We start from the raw sequence: 19,988 nt of genomic DNA, 5'->3' as shown, positions 1-19,988 counted from the left end.
GAATAGCGCGAATGGGTATTTGTGGTTGTTCCAGGTGCCCGGCGAAATTCAATTTATTATTCCACTATATGAGCTTTCTAATGAGCTGTGATCCAAAGAAATGAAACGGCTGAGTGGTAAATGGGCACGGCAATGGTGAATTCGAAGATATGGATAGGCTTCTGCTTCAAGCTTTTCCACAGTTCTCTGACCAGGCGTCTGTTGTGAGACAATCGAAATACCCAAAAATTGTTTCACATAATTTATGCCACCTATGAGGAAAACTTGCCACACTGCCACTGGCAAAGGGAAACATGGGGGCGTAACCACCTAACAGAAGGATGTTTCCCAGGATGCGTATCCGCCGGCGTCGTTTCGATCAAATCTAACTTTATTCCATATAGTTGGCGTAGGTTTTGCCGTATACCCCTTATACCGGGCAGTCGGTTTTTTTAAACATTAGTTGTAACTTGGTACACAAACAGTTCACAAGCAAAATTTTTCCAAAAGTCTTATTTTTATGCTCTTCTTAAAAATTAGTTGTGACAAAAATTTGGTTTAAAAAAAAAAACTTTATAAAGGTAAGTGAAATAAAACGAATTACAATTTATTTTTACAGAACAACATACCATACAAATTATTTTAAACGAAGCGCATAATTATTTTTTATTGGTATGCCAATCAGTTTCGATAAACTTCATTTGAAAAAATTTTACTTTCAAAAATTTCTTTTAAAGAAGCTTTTGTGAAATTCAGTTCTGTAAATGCATTGTGATGCGATTAAATTAATGTCGACTGTCGACGTGGCGTGTTTGCCTCGATATCGGATGGATGTGGCCCTCCTATCTGGCTTTAAACTAATGCCGGGGGTAGTCTGTCGACAGGCAACCACCTTGCCACGCCCCACGCCTTGTAATGACGTCATTTACATGCTGCAACAACACTGGCAGCAAGCGCGGGCAATTAAATAAATCATAGCGGTTCACGCGGTTCGGCCGAAAGAAAGATCGAGTTAATGTGAAGAGAAACTCTTAGTTCTTTCTTTCGTTGTCAGAGTGAAATTGTAAATAAATTACACGTCCTGATTGATCAACTTTTTGCTCGTTGACAACCATAAAAGGGCAGTAGACAGGGGGCACACTGTCATTGTGGCCGAAAATGTCCAGGCAGCCGCTCGTAAACATAAATCCAAGTGACGCTAATTGTTTGTTGCAATTACTGCTGCAGTTGTTGCCACCGTTCAGTTACGTGTGCAGCCAAATGGGGCAATGAGTGGGGTTTTGGGCTAAGGGGTGGTGAGTAGGGACTTGTGCTTGCATGCAAATTTTGTTGCATCTGCAGTTGCTGCTGCTTGTGCTGCTGCTTGTGCTGCTGTTGACGCTGCAGCAACGGCAAACAATTACTCAAACATTGTTGCATCTGCTGCTGATGTTGCTGGCACTCATCTCGTTGTGCGTGCTAAATGGCAACTACTCTGGCGGCTAATGATAATCACTCGACGCCCTCAGCTCCTGTCGGTTCCTACTTAGTTTTACCTGCCCTCGTTGGCTTTTAAATCTAGTTTAGCACTTAATCAATCAAGGCTTCCTTTCATTGAAGAAAAATAGCTTTGAAGATAACTTCCTCCCGGCGAAGCCCCAATAATATCCATTCAACTCGTGCTGTTTTTTTTTATATTGATCCACAAGATAATTTTAAGTTCGAAGAGCCAAAAGGAGCATATTGGGCCTTCAATGAAGCTCTCTAGCTAAAGCGAATTTTGTATTCCAACTGGGTGTTCAGTGGGGTTTGATAGACAATGCAGGCAGTGTGGTGCGATGGCACAGCTGGTCACAAATTGTAATTTGTACACATCCATAACGATTTCAAATTAATATTTCGAATTAATATTTGTCAAGCCCAAAATATCAGCTGTGGGTGGCAAATAAATTGCTCGGATTTGAGGAAACTTCAGTAATCTTGAATTATACAGATATTGGTTTAGCTTTTTTATCCTTGGAGAGTCCTTCTATTAATTATTTACCACTGCCCATTTGCTGTCGGGTACTAATTTTCATTACAAACTACTGTAGATTTCCATGACAATTATATAACCAGTTCTTAATACTCATTGGTCTTGGCTAAGAACCGCCACTTAGGCTCCCACACATGGTGACTAAACGTCGGTTGTCGGGAGGCAGCTTGCAACTGTTATTAATTATGGGCTTTGTTGCAGTTGCAACCGCTTGTCTCCTGCTGTTCAGATCTTCATCCTGGTCGGTAGGGCTTGGGCTTTACTTCTGGTTTGAGACTCGGGTTGCTCACTGATTAAGTGACTTCTCTAGGACGCAACTCTGCGGCTTCTGGGGCCAACACTCACATGCGGGGGGAACATACTCCATCACAGTTGATGGCTGACATCGTACACAACAAATAAATCCCATATAAAACTTCCCTTTCCTTTTCTTTTCAGAGTTTGTAAAAATTTTCTACGATGAGTTCAAATAATGTAAATGAGTGCAAGAGCCTGTGGAATGGCATAATTTCCATTTCTGCAAAAGATGAAAGTCCTAAAGGTCTCACTGAAATGTGTAATCATCCAATAAGGAGAGCACCTCAAAAATGTAAGCCAATGAAGTCCTGTGCAAAGCCGCGCCGAAAGGCAGCCTGTGCCAAGGCGACTCGGCCCAAGGTCAAGTGTGCACCGAGGCAGAAGTGCAGCAAGCAGGGACCTGTCACTAACAACGCCTATTTGAATTTTGTGCGTTCCTTCCGAAAGAAGCACTGTAACTTGAAACCGCGGGAATTAATTGCAAAGGCCGCTAAAGCGTGGGCCAGGCTCTCGGAGAATAGAAAGGATCGATACCGCCGGATGGTACGTATATTTTTTATGTTATGAAGACTATTCATTGGTGTCCTTTCAGGCATGCAAGGTCACCACCAGTGAACGCCACAAGCGCCGACGGATTTGCCAGCAATACTGAGATAGGAAAAAGTCTGATGCAGTTAAGTCCAGGCATATCCTTTCCTAACATTCGATGAATTTAGAAATAAAAACCAATTAAAAATCGTGTACTTTTTATTACGATTCTAGGATGTTGGAATAGCGCGAATGGGTATTTGTGGTTGTTTCCAGGTGCCCGTCGAATTTCAATTTATTATTCCACTATATGAGCTTTTGCATGAATAGATAATGAGCTGTGATCCGAGGAAATGGAACGGGAAAACTGCTAAGGCTGAGCGGTAAATGGGCACGGCATTGGGAATTCGAAGGTATAGGAGGAGTTGCGTGTGCTTCAAGCTTTCCAGAGTTCTCTGACCCGTCGTCTGTTCTGAGACAGCTAAATTGAATTATTAATAACACGCAGTGCCCGCAATGTTATGGATGCCATAAACCCGTTTCTGCAACTGTTCTGTGAGTAAATGTAATGCACATTGTGGTTTTGGGAAGACAACCTTGGGACAGTTGGCAAAAATAGCAAACGAAAAGGCGAATGGAACGGAACGGACTAATCGCAGCACTTACGACCATAATTTGTCAATTTTCGAAACAATTCCCAAGGCTCGCATAAATTGTCTGGTGGCCTCCTGTCTCCTTTTCCCTGTCGTTGGCTTTTGGCACCCATTACAGCTCATTTCTCTTACTCAGAGAAACATTGCGCAGTGAAAAATGAAAGTGAACCCGAAACAGTGACGAACTGAAGCGGTCTTGTTTCGAAAAAAAAGAGGAAATAAAAGGCATTTAAATGCCGTTGTGTGCATAAATTACTCAGGAGCTGACATTTTCCCACATAAATGTGTAAATGAGTCTCAGTTTTCGCCGTTTTATTTCAGCTCCGTTTGCAAATGAAATTGAAATGAATGCAGAAATGGAGTTAAAAGAGCTTGGCTTTTTCGGTTATAACTTGTTGCGCTTGCTGATTGAAAATGGGGCTGATATATGAATTTCAACGCTTGGCCTTATCTTATTTAAATTTGAAATTCTACACATTCAGTTTCATAAACTTTTATTAGCAATGAACATAATAACTGAAGTATATATAAAATTATATTAAAAAATATGTGCCACCAAGTAAAGTCCCCAATCGAATAAATATAATGGAGAATTACTAAAAGCTATGGCAAATAAAAATTCACTTAGCTAACAAGAAAAGAAAATCGAATCGAATCAAAAAAAAAAAAAAAAAAAAAAAACAACCGCCGTGGTCCTTTGTTTCTGGCCAAAAAGGAAATGTTCGGAAAATTACCGCTCCTTTGTGCATTTGGCCCAAAGATAACTGCCGGCCAAATGACACACATTAGGGCCAAGCCAAGGTAGTTTTTGTGGAAAGGAGGCTGATACGGCTTCTGTGTGCGAAATCAATTCAAGCTCGATTTACTTTGATGAAATGGTAAGTGTGTTCGGGCCATGCCAGACGTACGTGACAGTTATTCTTAAATGGCCCAAACGAACAAATTACTAAAAATAAAAGGTATAATGCAATGTGGAAGGTGTGGCCCGAGAGTGCGCAGCTCCCAATGTGAATTGTAGAATATTGATCCGAAAATCGTTCAATTAATAACGCAAATCCTTTATGGTCAGTTACCAGGGACAGCAGCCCGTTAATTAATGCACTTGTCTGTTCCATCCTCCAATCGCCTTATCTCATCCAGCACTTCCCTTCCCTCTGCCGACGATGATAAATGCTTAATTAAGTTTGCAACATTTAAAAAATGCCCGATTCGGTAGCCCTGGCAAAGGATTACATCATATTTAATCAGAGTCATTATTTATAATGATACCGCTTGCATGAGGCATTATAGCGACTGCTCGTGAAATATGCCACAAGTTATCAAAAGCCCGAAGTAAGCGCCATATCATATAAGCGTTAATAAGTGAATTCCATGAGAGCTCCGATGAGTGTCCTGGAAAGTTATTTCGTGGACATGAATAAATTGTGAAACACTCTCATTGTTTCTTATATTTTATTAATGAGGTTTCAAGATTTAATATTTTTTAATCACAGTGGGCCGCGTTGGTAATTTCGCAAATAATTCCTTATGTGACTCTGTGCTTTCTACAAGCTTACAGTCATCCTTTTCGGTAGAGTGGGCCAAAGTGCAGTTACCGCTCGAGTTGAAGTAAATTAATTAACAATGTTTATTGTTTGTATAATATGCGAATATTGCCTTGCATTGTCATTGTGTGGTTATTGTTTTCGTAACTCTTATTGCTGTTGCTGTAGTTGTTCAAAAGTTGTTGCAGTTGTCGCTGCAGTTTCTGATGTTTGTGGCCGCTTTGCTGACTGACAGTCAATTTGCAGCAGCACTTAAAATGTGCAGGAATGTTTTACATTATTTGCACAGGCTGGAAATTTAAATTAAATTATTATGCTTTGCTCTCTACTATTGCATTGTCTTGACTCTGATGTTCCATCTTCATCAGGCACTTTGGTCACTGGAATAATCTGTTAATTGGTAATTGTAAACCATTAGGTTTGTAGATACCTGCGGCCGAATACTCTTAATTGTAGGCATAATAATCGAGGCGATATTAATGGAAGATGTTAATGCATCTTGATAAATTGCGTGGCCATAGATCCTGAGAGTGGAAGAGATACAATTGAAAGGCTGGGATATCTCAAGGCAAAGGTATTTTGAGTTAATTTAAGTCGTACTAGAGTAATTTACCTTTTACTTTGGGCAATGTATTTAACTCGGTTGACTAAAGACATTTGCTTATTTCTATTGCCAATTTCTTATTTTGTTGGATAATCTTAAGTGTTGGGTTTTGGGTGCTAGAGCATTGAAATCATATGATCTAACGCAACGATTTCAGTGTCTAGCTGTCTAAATTTTGTTTTGGAAACCTAATTCAAAATTTATACATTTGTAAGGCGGAGTCAGTTATAATGGCCGATTTCCATGAACTTATTGTGACTTGCATTATTTTCCTATACCAAATTATTTTGATTTTCGTAAGCTATGAGATACTTGTACTAATAATTGCTATATTAATTACTTTTAATAATTAGCGATCAATCCACCCCTTCAGAAAAGACGCTATGCTGCTTATTTTGCACAACGTTCTGCTGTACTACGTGATCAATATGTTCAAGCATTTGGCCCAGGGTAGGTTCCATAAACTTTTGATTCACCTAGAATCTTAAACTTTCTCTTTGACAGCATCGATTAACTCGGACGGACCGGTGAACACATTCTACTACGTACCATTGGTGTATGAAGAAAACATTGCCTTGGGACGCCATCAGAGTTGGCATGAGGTCCTTAGGACATCCAGCTGGCAATTCTTTGAGGTCCTTTTCAGACATCATCTGGCCCTGCTGTTGCCATTTAATTTGGCTCTCCTGGTGCCCGTAAGAAGTGATTAACGTTTTGTCTTTGTGGTCGGCGCACTTCTTCGATTTCATTGCAGCGCTGCAAGTTGGCCTTCATTAGCACACTGGTTCTCTTGTCGAACTTTGTGCTGTTCGTCTGTTTCGCCTCGGCCATTTGTCAGCTGTTGTGGGTCCATGGCCACGCCCACAGCCTGCGCCTCCTCACAATCATGTGTTTGGGCCCCGTTTGCCAAGTGGTTCTGGTGTGCCGCCTCCTGGGCCGCGTGTGGGTAAGTGCCCCCCGAGTCGCATGTTTTGGATGTGCAACCTCTTTCTTTAATTCAGCCGCCTTCCTTTAGCTCAGTCAGTGGATTCTTGTTTGAGGCATGAAATTTGATTTGCCGGCACTGATTGCTGGCCAAAAGCCACACCCCATCCATCGTAATCAGCACCACAGAAGTTTAGCAACAGCAACAGCAACAGCAGCAGTAGCAGGAGCAGCGGCAAATCAAAGCAATAAACCAACTGAACCCATCCGAAAATCACTTTCACTACACAAACTGCCAAACTGCAGGCATTTATGACAGCCAGGCGACGGAGGCGGTGCTGAGGGGGCCAAAATCGCATAACAAAATTGTTGATGAAAAGTTGAACAAATATTGAGGTCAGCAGAATGTCGAGTAGAAGAGTCTCGAGCCTTATTGTTGCTGTTGGTGGTGGTGCAAACTGTTTGCTAGCCTTTGGCACAAACTCCCGACACACAGTCTGGGAGCCATGACTCTGACTGGGGATCTGAGCTCCACACGTTCCAGGCCTGAAGAGGGCCTCGTTTTGGCCGAAAAATATTCAATGAAAATCGGCAGTCGACAGTCGACATACCCCCCTCTTTGTCAATAATAATGGGAAAAAATGAGTTGTTGCTGCCGCAGCTCGAGTTTGCATGGCGCAATGCAGACGTCGACGTAGCCCGGGGTCCGGTTACGATGCCGTCTGTCCTGACAGCACTTCATCCCTGCCCCTATCTCTTTCGCCATGGAGAGCAGCCCCTTTTCGACGCCTGTGGTTCACAACTCAGCCCCCTGCATGCCATGCCAACTGCTTTCACTTCGAATTGAGAAATTGCCGCAAATGCTTTTCGATTTTTCGTTTTCCTCGGACAAGCCTTGGCTTTTCATATTGCATAATTGATTGTGGGTGTGCGAGTTGCAAAAATACCGAGCAGACGGCATTGTCACCACCCCCTTCATTTCGAACCAGCCAGCTTTTATGCACATTTTCAATATGCATTCAGATCCAGATGCATTTTGGCATGCATTGATTTCCGCAGAGGGCAAGAGGAGAACATTGCGAAGTTGGCGTGTTGTGTTTGCGCTTTCTTTGGTAATAATTAAATTGCGGGTCTTTTAAATGCATTTCTCAGAAAATCAACAAGTTTTGTTTCATTCACCGTATTATTGAAATGACTGCGCTTCAATAAAATTCCTTTAGTTTTTATTTAACGCTATTTTGCAGAGTTTCGAAATATCACATATTTCGAAAAGTAAAATTTTTTAACGATTTTAGATGAATTTGAAGGTACCAAGTCAAGATTATTATATATATATATTAAGATGCTCTATGAGATTTGATTATTATTAATGGTAAACATATTTTTAGATAAAAGCTATTTTGGATTAGCTTAAATGATGTAAATATATTTTTATATTAACTATTGCTTTATCATTGAAGTTAGAGTATTTACACTCTTTGTTTATTGAGTTACTTTTTCGCAAGTTTACTTCCTTCTAAGAATTTTTTGCACCCCTTTCGTTTTTGCTCTTTATCGCATAGTTAGTTTATCCAGCTTGAGTGATGTACTAGAACTGGAAGAGCTCTCGACGAATCTCAAGTTGTGATATAGCCGCGCAGTAACGAGCCACAAGCCGTGTCCGCATCCGTATTCGTATCCATATCGTCTTGAGCGCCCCAGCCACGTGTCTATATAATAATGAGCAACGGCACAAGTCCTCGAACACTAAGCATGAGAAATTTAATTTTAAGCCACCCCACATGCGAACTCCACACTGGCAAACGCCCTGCCACTTAATTGTGTAGTCAAGTAAGAGATATGGGAGCTGAAAGAAGCTCTATCAACCGGGTGGCATGCGGAAGGGACGATCGGGGCAAGGGCTGCCTTTATATTAAGATAATGACACGTGAGGTATCGCCTCATGGTGCGCCAGGAGTGGTTGGCAAATTGCGATAACATAGAAATGGCCTGAATGGCGTCTCACTTTAAAACACTTAACCCTTGACTTCACCCTGCTACACGAAAGCACCCTAATGGCAGCACGCACTTTTAAAGCGCAACTTGATGGCAAACTGCCAAAGAGTTGACTTCCTTGGGCGGAAGAAAGTAGGGCACGCCAATGGGCTCGCCGCTGGCAAATTTAATTTTTCCCCAGGCTCATGGAGCTCAATTGAACCCTCACTTTTCCGGTGAGAGCCAAGGAAGTGTTTCGATCGAAATCTCAGTACTTGTTCCACCCCAACAGCTCGTAGTGTCGACATAGTAATAAAATAAGCGTAGTTACTTATTGAACACAAACAAAATTTAAATGCACTTTGCATACTTTTAGTTCGACATCAATATAATTTCACTCTTAAAGGTTACAAACTATCAATGAGCTTGTAAATTTCGAGCCCTCTAAATAATTTCCGCAGCAATTGCCAAATTATCACTTGTCTTTGATCCAACAACACTCGAATGCCGGAGAAATTTCCTGTCTCATCAAAAAATGTATATTTTGATTGATGTAAGAATCAGCTAATCAATTGGAAAAACGAAAACTAGGAAAATAAATTCACAAAGCAGGAAAGGACGTAAACAATGTGAATTTTCCGACAAAATCAATCGAGTGAATGTTGGCAACAAATTTGCATTTAAATGATCCCAAGGTGGACTAGGGCGTTAGATGTTTCAACTATGTGATTCTTTCGACGTGATTTGTTCGGAATATGCAGGCTAGTCTACAAAGCGGAATTGTAGAAAATAAAAGAGTTGAAAAAAGAGTCTGGAGGAAAACAAGAAGAATATCGCCTTCAGGAATCTCAAGGGGTGTTAAGTACTTAGACTTTCTGGCCAACCAAGTTGTTTTCACAGGAGAATCACCCAGGGACCAAAATTGCCAGAAGCTAGAAAGAATCGCAAAACCTTTCCTATCGGAACTTACTAGGCAAAGCGGCACTGTGCTTCACAGGTGCCACAAACAGTTAAATATGGTATTTTATTTAAATTTATTTTGTAACAAAATAACAGGATTAACAACAATTCAACAAGTGGCTTCGATTTTTTATTAATAAAGTATGTGCTTTGGAGCATTTCATTCCACTGTGCAGCTGATGCTTTATTTTGACATGTAATGGCATTTTAATTGCACGCTACAGCTCAGCCAAGTGTCTCTCAATTAAAAGTGTCTGCTTGGCTCAAAACGACATCCTGTAACATTCTTCTCGGAACCCACTTCCGCCCACCGTAATCTTTGAATGGCTGAGGAAGGAAAATGATGTCAGCCACATGTCGTAATTTGCGTGGAACGCGAGGTGCGGGGATTCCACGAACCACGGAACCCCGGCTGAATCGCACGCACTGGAGACCCCAACTGAATCGCATGTATCTGTTAATTATGCAGGGCAGGCCGCGTGCTCCGCGAGATAAGGAGTCCTGGGGAATATGCGATGGGATAATTGCCGCCGAAAAGTTGATGCCCATGCGGGCCTTGAACTTAAAGTCATTTCTCTGTTGAATTACAAAACGATTCGAAATAAAATAAAATAAGCAAATTATTGGTGTAAGTAAATGTTTCGTTTGTTGGCCGGAACTGAGCCAGAATTATCCTCCGGCAATCTCCAAGAGCCCTTAAGTTTACGCGATGAGCTCCGCTTCCGTAGACTCGGCTTACATCATCATTCTCCCACGGACTTCCTACGTTCGCAAGTTGGTTCTGTTTTAATTTTTCATCGATATGTTCTGAAAAATTGTACTTGTAGTGGCAGTCTGGGCCGAAATCTTCTATTTTCTTGGCTTACCGATGGGCATTAGGCGGATTCTTCGGTGCCGGCGTGGTCGGTTGTATTTCTGAGTACTACAACCACGGAAATTTTTTTATATTTTTGACCAACTGGGGATTTGTATTGTGTGGCGTTACCAGTATTGCCGGAGCAATACTTGTGACTATCTATCACTACAAGCCGGAAACCTGGGGTAAGAAATTATTAATTAAATTAATTAATAAATAATATTATACATTAAATACCATATTGTTCTTAGTTCCCCCGAGCGGCTGGATAAAGGTTTATTGGGCTTGCTATTGGACCAACATCACATTGGCGTGCTTAATTGCATTCGCCTATTGGACAGCCATATATCCCAAGGATCGGGTGTTAACTAATCCGACTCGGGTTTCCGATTTGTATAACATATGGACTCACTTGCTGCCACCTATTTTCTTCACCATCGATAACTTTCTGGTGGCGCAACCAGCTCGACTTCTTCACTTTGTTTATCCACTGGCATTCCTCCATACTTACGGAATTTTCGCAATACTATTCTATGCCCTGGGCGGTCGTAACTTGTAAGATCCGTCTTTAGCATTGGCCTTCTAATATTTATAAGTTTATTTCAGGGACGGAAAACACTATATATATCCGTTTTTGAATTTTGCTAGGCCAAAGATAGTTTTAAAAACCGTAACATATCTTAGTATAGTTCTGGTGTCCTTGTCCAGTCTAGAATATGGAGTCTATCGACTACGCAATTTCATAGCACGCAAGCTGGGGAAACTTTAGTGATGCTTTTGATGCTGTGCTGCCTTTCTCATAACTGCATTAAAGTCATGCGTGCCGAATCTTCAGAAACAAGCATACAGACAGCAAAATGGTTAGTTTGCAGAGAATATTAGCGTTCCGACTACGAGACACCCTCTAAAAAGGTAATAAATAATAAATAAATTTGTCATTTGTTTAAATATTTTTATGAACAATGATTCTAGGCTAAACACGATATACTTCGTTTTCGTCACACGAACTGGGTACTATCAGAGCCACAGAACAAGCAGAGATATCAAAACAAATTTTGCTTATTTGTCCTCTGATATGTCGGACTTGTTTTGTTGTTTACGCCGCTTGCACGTGTCTGGAAAATTAAAAGCTCTGCTGCTGCAACTCTGCCCCGTCCTGCTGTTCTATCTTCCATTCCCATGAGTTGGCCACATCATGTCCCCGTATCTGTATCTGTATCTGCTCGTATCTATCTAGAATGTGGTAGCACATTTGTCTGCAGCTTATGGCTTTATATTTTGAGTAGTCACTAAATTTTTCTTTAAATTAATAATGTATTTTACCTTATTTGAGCAATCTTCGTTTAAATAAAAACCAAATACTATGTACCCTTAAAGCGTAAAGCCAAAAAAAAAAATGCCTACCTACGAACTGCACCTGCAATTACAGTTGTAAATAATGTGGGTACGACAGCAACAATGAGTTGACTCATTGCTGCATTTTTCATCCAACCAACCGACCAACGTGCCACCCGCTCGCACCACCATCGCATTAACTTCTGCTTCGATAAATAAACAAGTTGAGCTACTTAAGATTTAAGTTGTTGTTGCAGTTGTTCCCGTCCTCGTTCGCCCGTTGTTGTTGCAAGCGGTGCGCACACAAAATTTATAGTGAATACTTTTCCCCTCATAAACTGGGACCACCCCTTTAACTGCATTAACCCCTTCAGTCCGTAACAAAATTGCACATTACGTATACGCTACGTATGCTCACTTGAAGCATGAAACCCTTCTGCACAGTGCACAACAGCAGCTGCGCTGCCAGCGTGTGCGTTGGATAATAATATAAGCATATAAATGTTTATGTTAAATTAAATTGAATGCAAAAAGGCGGAAATGTTACGAAAATAGTGAAAAAAAAACAAAACAAAAAAAACCGAGCGAAAGAAACAAACATTGAATACAAATGTATTCTCGCCTTGTTGGCTGCAAAGTCAGGAAACGTTATAATTGCCCCAAATGGATGCTATGGTGACGTGAAATTTAAGTCGCCAGCTTAAGTTATGTTGCCCCAAACTGCCATCGCCACCCACTTTGTATGCCAATGCAGTTGGTGGATGTCAGGCTGAGTGCAGCCATAAATACGTTAACGTTCGATGTGTTAGGCGATGCCAGCTGCAACTACAGAGCCCTGCTAAGTGGCTGCACTTTAGCAGTTCCCACAGGGTCCTTTCGACATGCCACTAAGCAAGAAGACTTTATGGGGATGTGCTTTTTTACTCCGCACATGTGTGTGGGTACCAATAGCTGTATAGATTGCTGCGAAAAACTGTGAAATTTCAGGATATGAAATAATTTAAGTGACTTGATGATGTCACGGAAGATTTAGCAATTCTCGTTGGTGATTTATTGCCTGACAGTTTAAATTTGGAAATGTATCCATCAACGTCTATGAGGAACTTAAATGTATCAAATGTCAATCCCACTCCAGGTGCTCAAATGTGTTTCTGAATATAATACTGTGGAATTTGCGTTCCAATTATTGTTAAAAACCAATTAGTTTGGAACAAGCTACTAAGTATGCAGTCCCATTTGGCTATGAATGGAATATTTTTCTTGCCGATAATTAAAAATTAAAACGTAAATATTCAATACGATTGCCTGACCAAATAGCCATATAATGCTGAACTATTTTGCATTGTGTGATCAATGCCAATTGAATTCTCTGGAATGTTTCAGTAGGCATTTTGTTGTGGCCCGAGGCTCAACTCAAGCGGCATTGGAATTTTATTCTTTACCAACGCATTGGAGTGTTAAAATATGTATATGAAATTGATTGGCTGATTAAGCACACACTTTACACAGTCCGCCCGCACAAAGTAGCTCTTTTTTCTCCTGCCATTATTTATTTTTTGCCACACATTGTCTGGCCTTCGCATTTCACCCCTTTTTTGATTTGCTTCGGAAATGACGCAAATAACGCAACAAATTTAAGCCAGTCACAAAAATGTACAAAACCCACTCAGACAAGCTCACACACTGCCAAACGCAAACATAAACATACCTTCAGGACGGGTTATTTATGACAATAGGCATGTGAGAGCCAACAACAGGATGTTTTATATTATGCCATGGCAAAATAAAGTACAGCCCACACATACACACACAAACATCCGCTCACGTAGGTACATTCCCAATTTTGCATAACTTTCATTTAATGTATACAGAATGGCTGGTATTCCAGGGGCAATTCATAAATACAAAAAGATCTTTTCGTAAATTTCGAAAAGTATAAATTGAAAATATCCATCAAAACTTACCAAGAGTTGTAAGCGTAAATTTATTTTTATAATTAAATTATGGTATTATTTAAAAGAATAGGAAGAGCAATGACTAGTCAACTTTCCATAGGCGTGATTGTTGTTCATCCTTTCGAGTAATTTTGAGAGTGAAATTTAATTGTGCTGCTCATTAATAGCACGTCGAATGGCCAAGAGCTCACCGGAAATATGCGATTTCCGGAGGTATAAACAAATTTGTTTTGCATTCAAAAGAATTTTGTGCTAGCTGAAAAATTCAACAAATAATTAGCTAAGAAAAAAGTGCTAAACAAATTCGTTCTGTGTCCTTCAACTTCTAAATATTTTATGATATTATATATAAATAAAATAAATTTTATTAAATATAATTAAATATTTATAATTGTTGAGTTTACAATGAACAATTATTTGAGCATATGGATAATCTGAGCACGACTCTAATGATAATTCTTAAAGGATAGCAAGATGGTAAAATATTTTAGGTATATTGGATTACGAGGTAATACAGTTAAACTGGCTTCAGGCCAAAATTATTGCAAAATATTTTACATTATATGCCGTCATTTGCCCTTTTTTCGTTCTTGTTTCTGTTTTTACAGTCAGAGAAATGAGTTCGTCCTTATCTCTAAATGACACTCATTTGCCACAAAGCTAATAAACTTCATCAAGTCGTATTGTATGCATATGTATGCTCTGAAATAAGGAAACAGGAGTGTGCGGCTAGAAATCAAGAGAGCGAAGCCAAAGGCAATCACAGGCGAAACAATAAACAAGCATGACAATAAATAAATAAATGAATAAATGGCCAGACAAAAGACTTAAAAGGAGGAGTGGCTGGCCAGGATACGGGCTCCAAGATGCAGAATGTGAATCACGACGACTTAAGAAGTGCGAGAATGAGGTCCTGGGCAGCAGCCACGCTTTTGTTTGCCTGAAAGGATAATGACGCGTTCGTTTTCCGCTGGATTCTCTACCCCTGCAAATGCAAACGACAATATTGAAAAGGAAGGACATCGACAGGATAAGGCTGCCCGGCACACAGGCATCAGTGGATCGGGGTTGCGGTGCAGAAATTGATTGAATGGCGTATTAAACTTAAGCCACACAAACACACGCGCTGGCATAAGCAAACATTTATCTTTCCCCCTTTTGGCTTTGTTATTTTCTCTTACCCACTTCAATTTAACGGCTACTTAAGTCCATCATTTTGAATAATGCTGTATACCAAAAGGAATTCGGGCTGAAGTCAATTGCGATGCAGATATGTGTGCAAATATTTGCCTTATTTTTTTATTTGTTCCCTTGGCAAGTGCTTGAGAATGTTGGCATGCTCTAAAAATGGCATACCTAAGATGAATTGTTAGACTATTCATTAAATTTCCCTGAAAGAATTTCGCAACTAAAGTGTACTGACAAATACTTTAGCACATTGTCCCTCAACACTGAAATATTTGCTAAGAAATACAAATTTTGGAAAAGTCACGACTGCACAGGCATATTTCGTCCTTATTCACGCTTTTCAATTGTTAAGAACCGCAAACGTCCCCTTCTGTTTAGCTTACCTCCTTCAATTTAACGGCTACTTTAATCCATCATTTCAAATTATTATCTTCTCGCCTGCTGGCAAAGTTGGCAAGTTCCCGAGCACGCTCAGTTGGCCACGCATCAAATGGGCCCCTCAATGGGCATTAAAAGGAGCCTTGGCGATTCTACCTGCAAATCGGTCTGCTGATGGATGAAAGGGTAGGGAAGTGGAGGCCCATTAAAAGGCCACCGCACAAAACTGCTGACATCACGACCGATGGCGCCGATGTAGCCCGGCCACTTGGGCGGCGAATTAAAAAGTTGCCTTGATAATCCTTTCGCAAAATAGACGGGATTAAGTAAAATGCTGAGCCGGAAATTTATGCAGCCCAGGTGGGCCAATTGGCTGTTGGCCAGGTGTTGACCATCAAACTGGACGAGCCGAATGAAAAGTTCGCTGCGAGAGCACTTAAAATGTGCCACAGTGTTGCAATAATTACCGTTAAATGGTCACTGTTAAGGACACTTGCGAGGGAAAAGCGGGAATTCAATCTTGTGCAGCAGGTTGTCTGTTATTATCCTTGCAGCCGACCAGCCTCGCAATGTCCTTGGCGCCTCACTGATGGCGGTGATTTGTAATTTTAAGAGCCGTATGATTAAGCTTACAGCTGCAAAAAGGAACAAAGGCAGATAAATGCTTTCATGTCCACTGAATTCAGCACGAATTGAGCTTCCTCACAGCGCTAATTGTTTAAGGTGAGTAATTTAATAAATAAATTGAAATTAAGATTGAAGTAATCAAACAAAGGTTTTTAAATAAAAATGAGTTTATCCATAACATTTATTATATGTTAACATGTATAGAAATATATATTATGTCAGTCAAATTAGTGACACTTTAAATAATACCCTCTGTTATGAGCCATGAATAAAGCCCCTCTTAAAACGAAATTAGTTCGGTTTTTAAACATTTTATCCAGGGCCCAACTGGCTGCAGACGAGAACTAATGACTATCCATTAAATTGGCTAGCCAAACAGTGCATTTAAATTAATGCACAGACAATCGTAGAGCGTTCCTGCCAGAGTCCTGGCGGAGATTGGGGTTACTGGCACTAGTGCCTGAAGCCAGTTGCAAGCGGAGCGTTAAGCCCAATTCTCCCACACCTCCACAAAAAGCCTGGGACAGCACCCGTTTTTGGCGCCAGACAAGTGTGCACTTGTACTCATAGTTTAGCCAGCGTAAAAACATATAAATAAATATGAAAATGAAAATCGCATAGGAAAACCAACAGCAACAACAACACCAACAATAGCTGCAGACACGAAAAATTGTCCTTGTTGGTGTTGTTAATGTTTTTCCACTTGCTGTCTGAGGGAGCACGAGATGCGATGCGGCTGTCTCTGAAGCAAAGTGCCATGCATTTGAAATTTTTAAGCACAACGCTGCGTATGATCAACGTGTATGTGGGTGTGTGGGGGTGGCTGTGTGTTCGTGGGTGCTTCTGTCAGGGCGAAAAGTGGGTTGGTCAGGGTTGTGGCGGGGGCGTTACTATGTGGCACTGCACATGAAATAATGACAACAGCTATAAAATTTTGTTGGCTTTTTGCGACACAAGCTGAGTTACGAAAGTGAGCAATGTTCCCGGAGTTGGAATTGCATATAAAATATTTAGTATATGACCATCAAGTACACTTCGAAGTAATGCTCAGATTGGTGAAAAATACAATCTGAAATTCATTCCAATTACATTTGTAGATGTCATAAGAATGTAGAATTTCTAATATTTTTGGACTGTATTTTTACACAATCATGTATTCCCTAAAACACATATTTCAAAATGATTTTAAGGAAGTGATTTGAAAGTCATTTAATGTATTATACCCCTGTCTGTTGCGATTTAATGAGTTTTGGTGTCGAAATACAGATTCGAGAACGCACGACTAATGCATTTACTCAAGTGGCTCTTTCATACTGTGCGTCTGCTTTTCCAGTTGTTGTTGTTGCTGCTGCTGCTGTTGTTGTAGGGCATTTCCCTTGCCCGACTGCCTTGAATTATTATTCATGAGAGCTTTAATTTATGCTGCAGTTAGAATTAGTGCGCTTTGCATTTTTCGCTATCTCGCTTACTTGTTCACATCCATATGCATATGTATGTATATTCTATATGTGGTGTGGTGTATTTAGTGCTCGGTACGGAAGTACTTAAAACGGCATTAATACTTTTATGACTTGTGGCCCAGGGAATCTGCGGTCAGGTGGTGCCACCAAATATCGCCATGAAATATTCATATCCATTCCATTCGAGATTTTGCGCAGGTTCTCTTGAATTTATTCGTGTAATTGGCCAGCATGTGTAATGAAGTGAGGGGATATTAAATTAGAAACTGGTTGCGTGAAAATTAATTTTGGTAATTTAATGAAATACATTACAAATGTATTCTTTGTTTTATTTTCCTTTGCTCAGATTTACTGCTGCAATTTAGTATAGTATATATATGTAGTATAGTATAGTAAGACATCAATTGAAATTCATTGCACACGCTGGAAAACTTATATTCCCCAATACGGTCTTTACTATAGAAACTAATTTGACATCCCTATCTATTTACTTGTTCAATTAGTTTGATGGGCAGTTGCAAATAGGGGAGCTGAGCCAGCAGGAAATGGGGAATCAGATACTTTGACTTTTGACGGCTAAAAAATTCAAAACTTTTTCTATCGCACTCCCCTCTATATTTCATTGCTCCATTTGCTTGGGATCTCTTCAACATTTTGGAAGCTGCTTATGGCCATTTGCTTGTAGCCAATTTCCATTTTAGTTTGAGTGGCAATTTGAGCTGGGATTTGTTTATGGTATTTTCATGCTTATTTTTATTTCCATTATCTTCCCTTTTATTTGTTTGTTTTGCTCCTGCTACCATAAATGAGCAGTGAACTGGCTCTCCATTTGCCATAGAAATACATTGCAATTTGCATACCCCACGCTCCCCAATCAGAAACAACAACCATAATAAGTTCAGAGATCTGCAGAACTTCGCTTGCATATGTATATGTATATCATACCACTTTCCGCTTTCGATGGTGAATTTTCTTTAGCCAAGCCTTCGCTGCGTTCGTTTTGCATTTTTGCGCTGCTTGTTTGAAAACTAATTAAAAGTTTAAATGTTTGTAATTAGCGTCGAAATAAATGTCTGCCTGCCACATTATAAAATTAGTAAATTTTATGCCAAACTTCTGCTGCAGTCAAAATATTCGTACTGAAAAACAAACGCCAACGCAGTGTTGGCTGTCCTTTCCGCCTGCGATGCGGTAGTTTTAATTTCGCAATTTGCAGTTCAGTGTGGTTTTGTTCTATTTCCATTTTCGGCTGTGATCCGATACTGTAGTGTTTATGGTAATTTTATTAATTCTAAACTAACACAGAGCTTGCAAGGTACTATATAACGAAGATTGCAAGTGTATAATTATGTAGAATAATATTTTTAATTTTTTTGTTCAAATTAATTTTTAACAATCTATGCATTTTCATGTAAAAGCATTGAACTTAACACAGTTGCTTGCCTAAAATCAAATTAATGAAACCAAATTAAATTAACCAAATTAATTTTTAACAATCTATGCATTTTCATGTAAAAGCATTGCTTGCCTAAAATCCAAGCAAATCACAGGCAACTTAGTAAAAAAGTCAATACGTTTGGTACATAAAAATACAAATAGCTTATTGTTCAGGCAGGTTCAAATGGCCTCGCCCTCGTCGGTGTATTCAATCAACAATAAAAACGCACACGCTTAATTAATTTAACCCGAAAACTCAACCACGCGAAACGTTGACGAATGACAACGACAGAAAGGACGACAAACTCACAAACAATGCCGTCCAGCACTCAGCCCACCCTCAAGAAATGTGTCCCAACAGCGGACATCGACAACAAGTTGATTTTGATTCCGTTGTCGACATTAATATAAAAAAAGTCAAATTCTCCAGGACAAAGGACACAATCAAGCCTTTTTCCTTTTCCCAGAAAGCAATGGAACTTTACTGTACGTTGCGCCGAAAGAATACCTCTCAACTACCTTTTGCCAAAAATTCACAATAAAATAGTTTTCCTTGGGCAGCACTGATGATTTCTATATTTAGAAAAGGTATTTTCAATAACAAGCTAATAATACAAAGCGCCTTAGAGGCATTAATTTTATTTTTGCGTGTCATTAAACAATTTGAAGGATACCCAACGATTAGTAGGGCGTGTCGGTAAATACAATACAGGAACAAGAATAAAATGTATAGCTTGAATGAAAGTATTCTTAAATAATTTAATTCGTCCAAGCTGTAACCAAATATAGTATTTGTATCCGAACTCCACTAATAATACAGAATTTCATAGTTACCACTTGTTCGTCAGGTATTGAGATGTGAAACCAGACTACCGATAAGCTTAAATTTCGTTGCAATATCGTGGACCAAGCCACAAATGCAGGTAGGCAAACATAAACTCATTTGCACAAATCAGCGGGGTGAAGTCGTAGTGTTCAAGGGATTACTCAATTGCTTAAGTATTCAATATTCCTCCACTGAGTGATCGGGTAGCTCAATATCAGATAATCGCAATACATCGTTGCTTAATTAAGGTTTGTTAGTCAGTCCTCGCTTTCATTCACCTCAATCCGCACTATTCGTCCCGAATCCCACCCGATTCAATTGAATGGACTTATGCACACATGCTCGTGTACACAGAAATGTTCACCACTAGCCAAAATTCATTCAATATACTACAATCCCAAAACTCGCATTACTGGTAATGTTCCTGGCCATGCCCAGCAGGTATGCAA

At 40.0% G+C, this 19,988-nt stretch overlaps 3 protein-coding genes and 1 long non-coding RNA gene across 8 annotated transcripts; 3 read left to right on the top strand and 1 right to left on the bottom strand.

Annotated features, from left to right (window-relative positions):
• Positions 1-418: 418 nt before the first annotated feature.
• ProtA (Protamine A) lies at positions 419-3,021 on the top strand. 2 transcript variants are annotated; one of them, NM_057702.5, is made up of 3 exons: positions 419-560; positions 2,432-2,833; positions 2,883-3,021. In NM_057702.5, exons 2-3 carry the CDS (start codon positions 2,453-2,455, stop codon positions 2,940-2,942), a joined length of 441 nt encoding a protein of 146 aa, NP_477050.1. In that variant the 5' UTR covers positions 419-560; positions 2,432-2,452; the 3' UTR covers positions 2,943-3,021. The 2 variants fall into 2 exon arrangements, with proteins under 2 accessions (NP_477050.1, NP_001285945.1); NM_001299016.1 differs by having other exon boundaries at positions 459-560.
• Positions 3,022-4,934: 1,913 nt separating this feature from the next.
• lncRNA:CR45727 (long non-coding RNA:CR45727) lies at positions 4,935-5,239 on the bottom strand. The gene has a single exon (NR_124270.1). It is a non-coding gene; the product is annotated as a long non-coding RNA:CR45727 (long non-coding RNA).
• Positions 5,240-5,737: 498 nt separating this feature from the next.
• Positions 5,738-7,695, top strand: CG15278 (uncharacterized protein). 3 transcript variants are annotated; one of them, NM_001299015.1, is made up of 5 exons: positions 5,738-5,915; positions 5,973-6,069; positions 6,124-6,314; positions 6,374-6,565; positions 6,640-7,695. In NM_001299015.1, exons 1-5 carry the CDS (start codon positions 5,850-5,852, stop codon positions 6,670-6,672), a joined length of 579 nt encoding a protein of 192 aa, NP_001285944.2. In that variant the 5' UTR covers positions 5,738-5,849; the 3' UTR covers positions 6,673-7,695. The 3 variants fall into 3 exon arrangements, with proteins under 3 accessions (NP_001285944.2, NP_609728.2, NP_001246032.2); NM_135884.4 differs by having other exon boundaries at positions 6,635-6,957; NM_001259103.2 differs by having other exon boundaries at positions 6,621-6,957.
• Positions 7,696-10,048: 2,353 nt separating this feature from the next.
• On the top strand, positions 10,049-11,700 carry CG4480 (uncharacterized protein). Of its 2 annotated transcripts, NM_001201885.1 has the most exons (5): positions 10,049-10,251; positions 10,305-10,518; positions 10,585-10,888; positions 10,940-11,245; positions 11,306-11,700. In NM_001201885.1, exons 1-4 carry the CDS (start codon positions 10,114-10,116, stop codon positions 11,100-11,102), a joined length of 819 nt encoding a protein of 272 aa, NP_001188814.1. In that variant the 5' UTR covers positions 10,049-10,113; the 3' UTR covers positions 11,103-11,245; positions 11,306-11,700. The 2 variants fall into 2 exon arrangements, with proteins under 2 accessions (NP_001188814.1, NP_609727.2); NM_135883.2 differs by lacking the exon at positions 11,306-11,700 and having other exon boundaries at positions 10,940-11,270.
• Positions 11,701-19,988: the final 8,288 nt, after the last annotated feature.

Source organism: Drosophila melanogaster, chromosome 2L, assembly GCF_000001215.4.
Source record: "Drosophila melanogaster chromosome 2L".
Classification (NCBI taxonomy): Eukaryota; Metazoa; Arthropoda; class Insecta; order Diptera; family Drosophilidae; genus Drosophila; species Drosophila melanogaster.
This window is presented reverse-complemented; position numbering and strand designations above follow the sequence as displayed.

What these genes read in the sequence shown, in the direction of transcription:
- ProtA (NM_057702.5), top strand. Translation starts at nt 2,453, where the DNA reads ATGAGTTCAAATAATGTAAATGAGTGCAAGAGCCTGTGGAATGGCATA. An exon ending in AGGATCGATACCGCCGGATG is followed by an intron (nt 2,834 to 2,882) that starts GTACGTATATTT and finishes GTGTCCTTTCAG; the next exon opens with GCATGCAAGGTCACCACCAG.
- CG15278 (NM_001259103.2), top strand. Translation starts at nt 5,850, where the DNA reads ATGGCCGATTTCCATGAACTTATTGTGACTTGCATTATTTTCCTATAC. An exon ending in ACCAAATTATTTTGATTTTC is followed by an intron (nt 5,916 to 5,972) that starts GTAAGCTATGAG and finishes TTTAATAATTAG; the next exon opens with CGATCAATCCACCCCTTCAG. An exon ending in GTTCAAGCATTTGGCCCAGG is followed by an intron (nt 6,070 to 6,123) that starts GTAGGTTCCATA and finishes TCTCTTTGACAG; the next exon opens with CATCGATTAACTCGGACGGA.
- CG4480 (NM_001201885.1), top strand. Translation starts at nt 10,114, where the DNA reads ATGTTTCGTTTGTTGGCCGGAACTGAGCCAGAATTATCCTCCGGCAAT. An exon ending in CGGACTTCCTACGTTCGCAA is followed by an intron (nt 10,252 to 10,304) that starts GTTGGTTCTGTT and finishes TTGTACTTGTAG; the next exon opens with TGGCAGTCTGGGCCGAAATC. An exon ending in GCCCTGGGCGGTCGTAACTT is followed by an intron (nt 10,889 to 10,939) that starts GTAAGATCCGTC and finishes AGTTTATTTCAG; the next exon opens with GGACGGAAAACACTATATAT.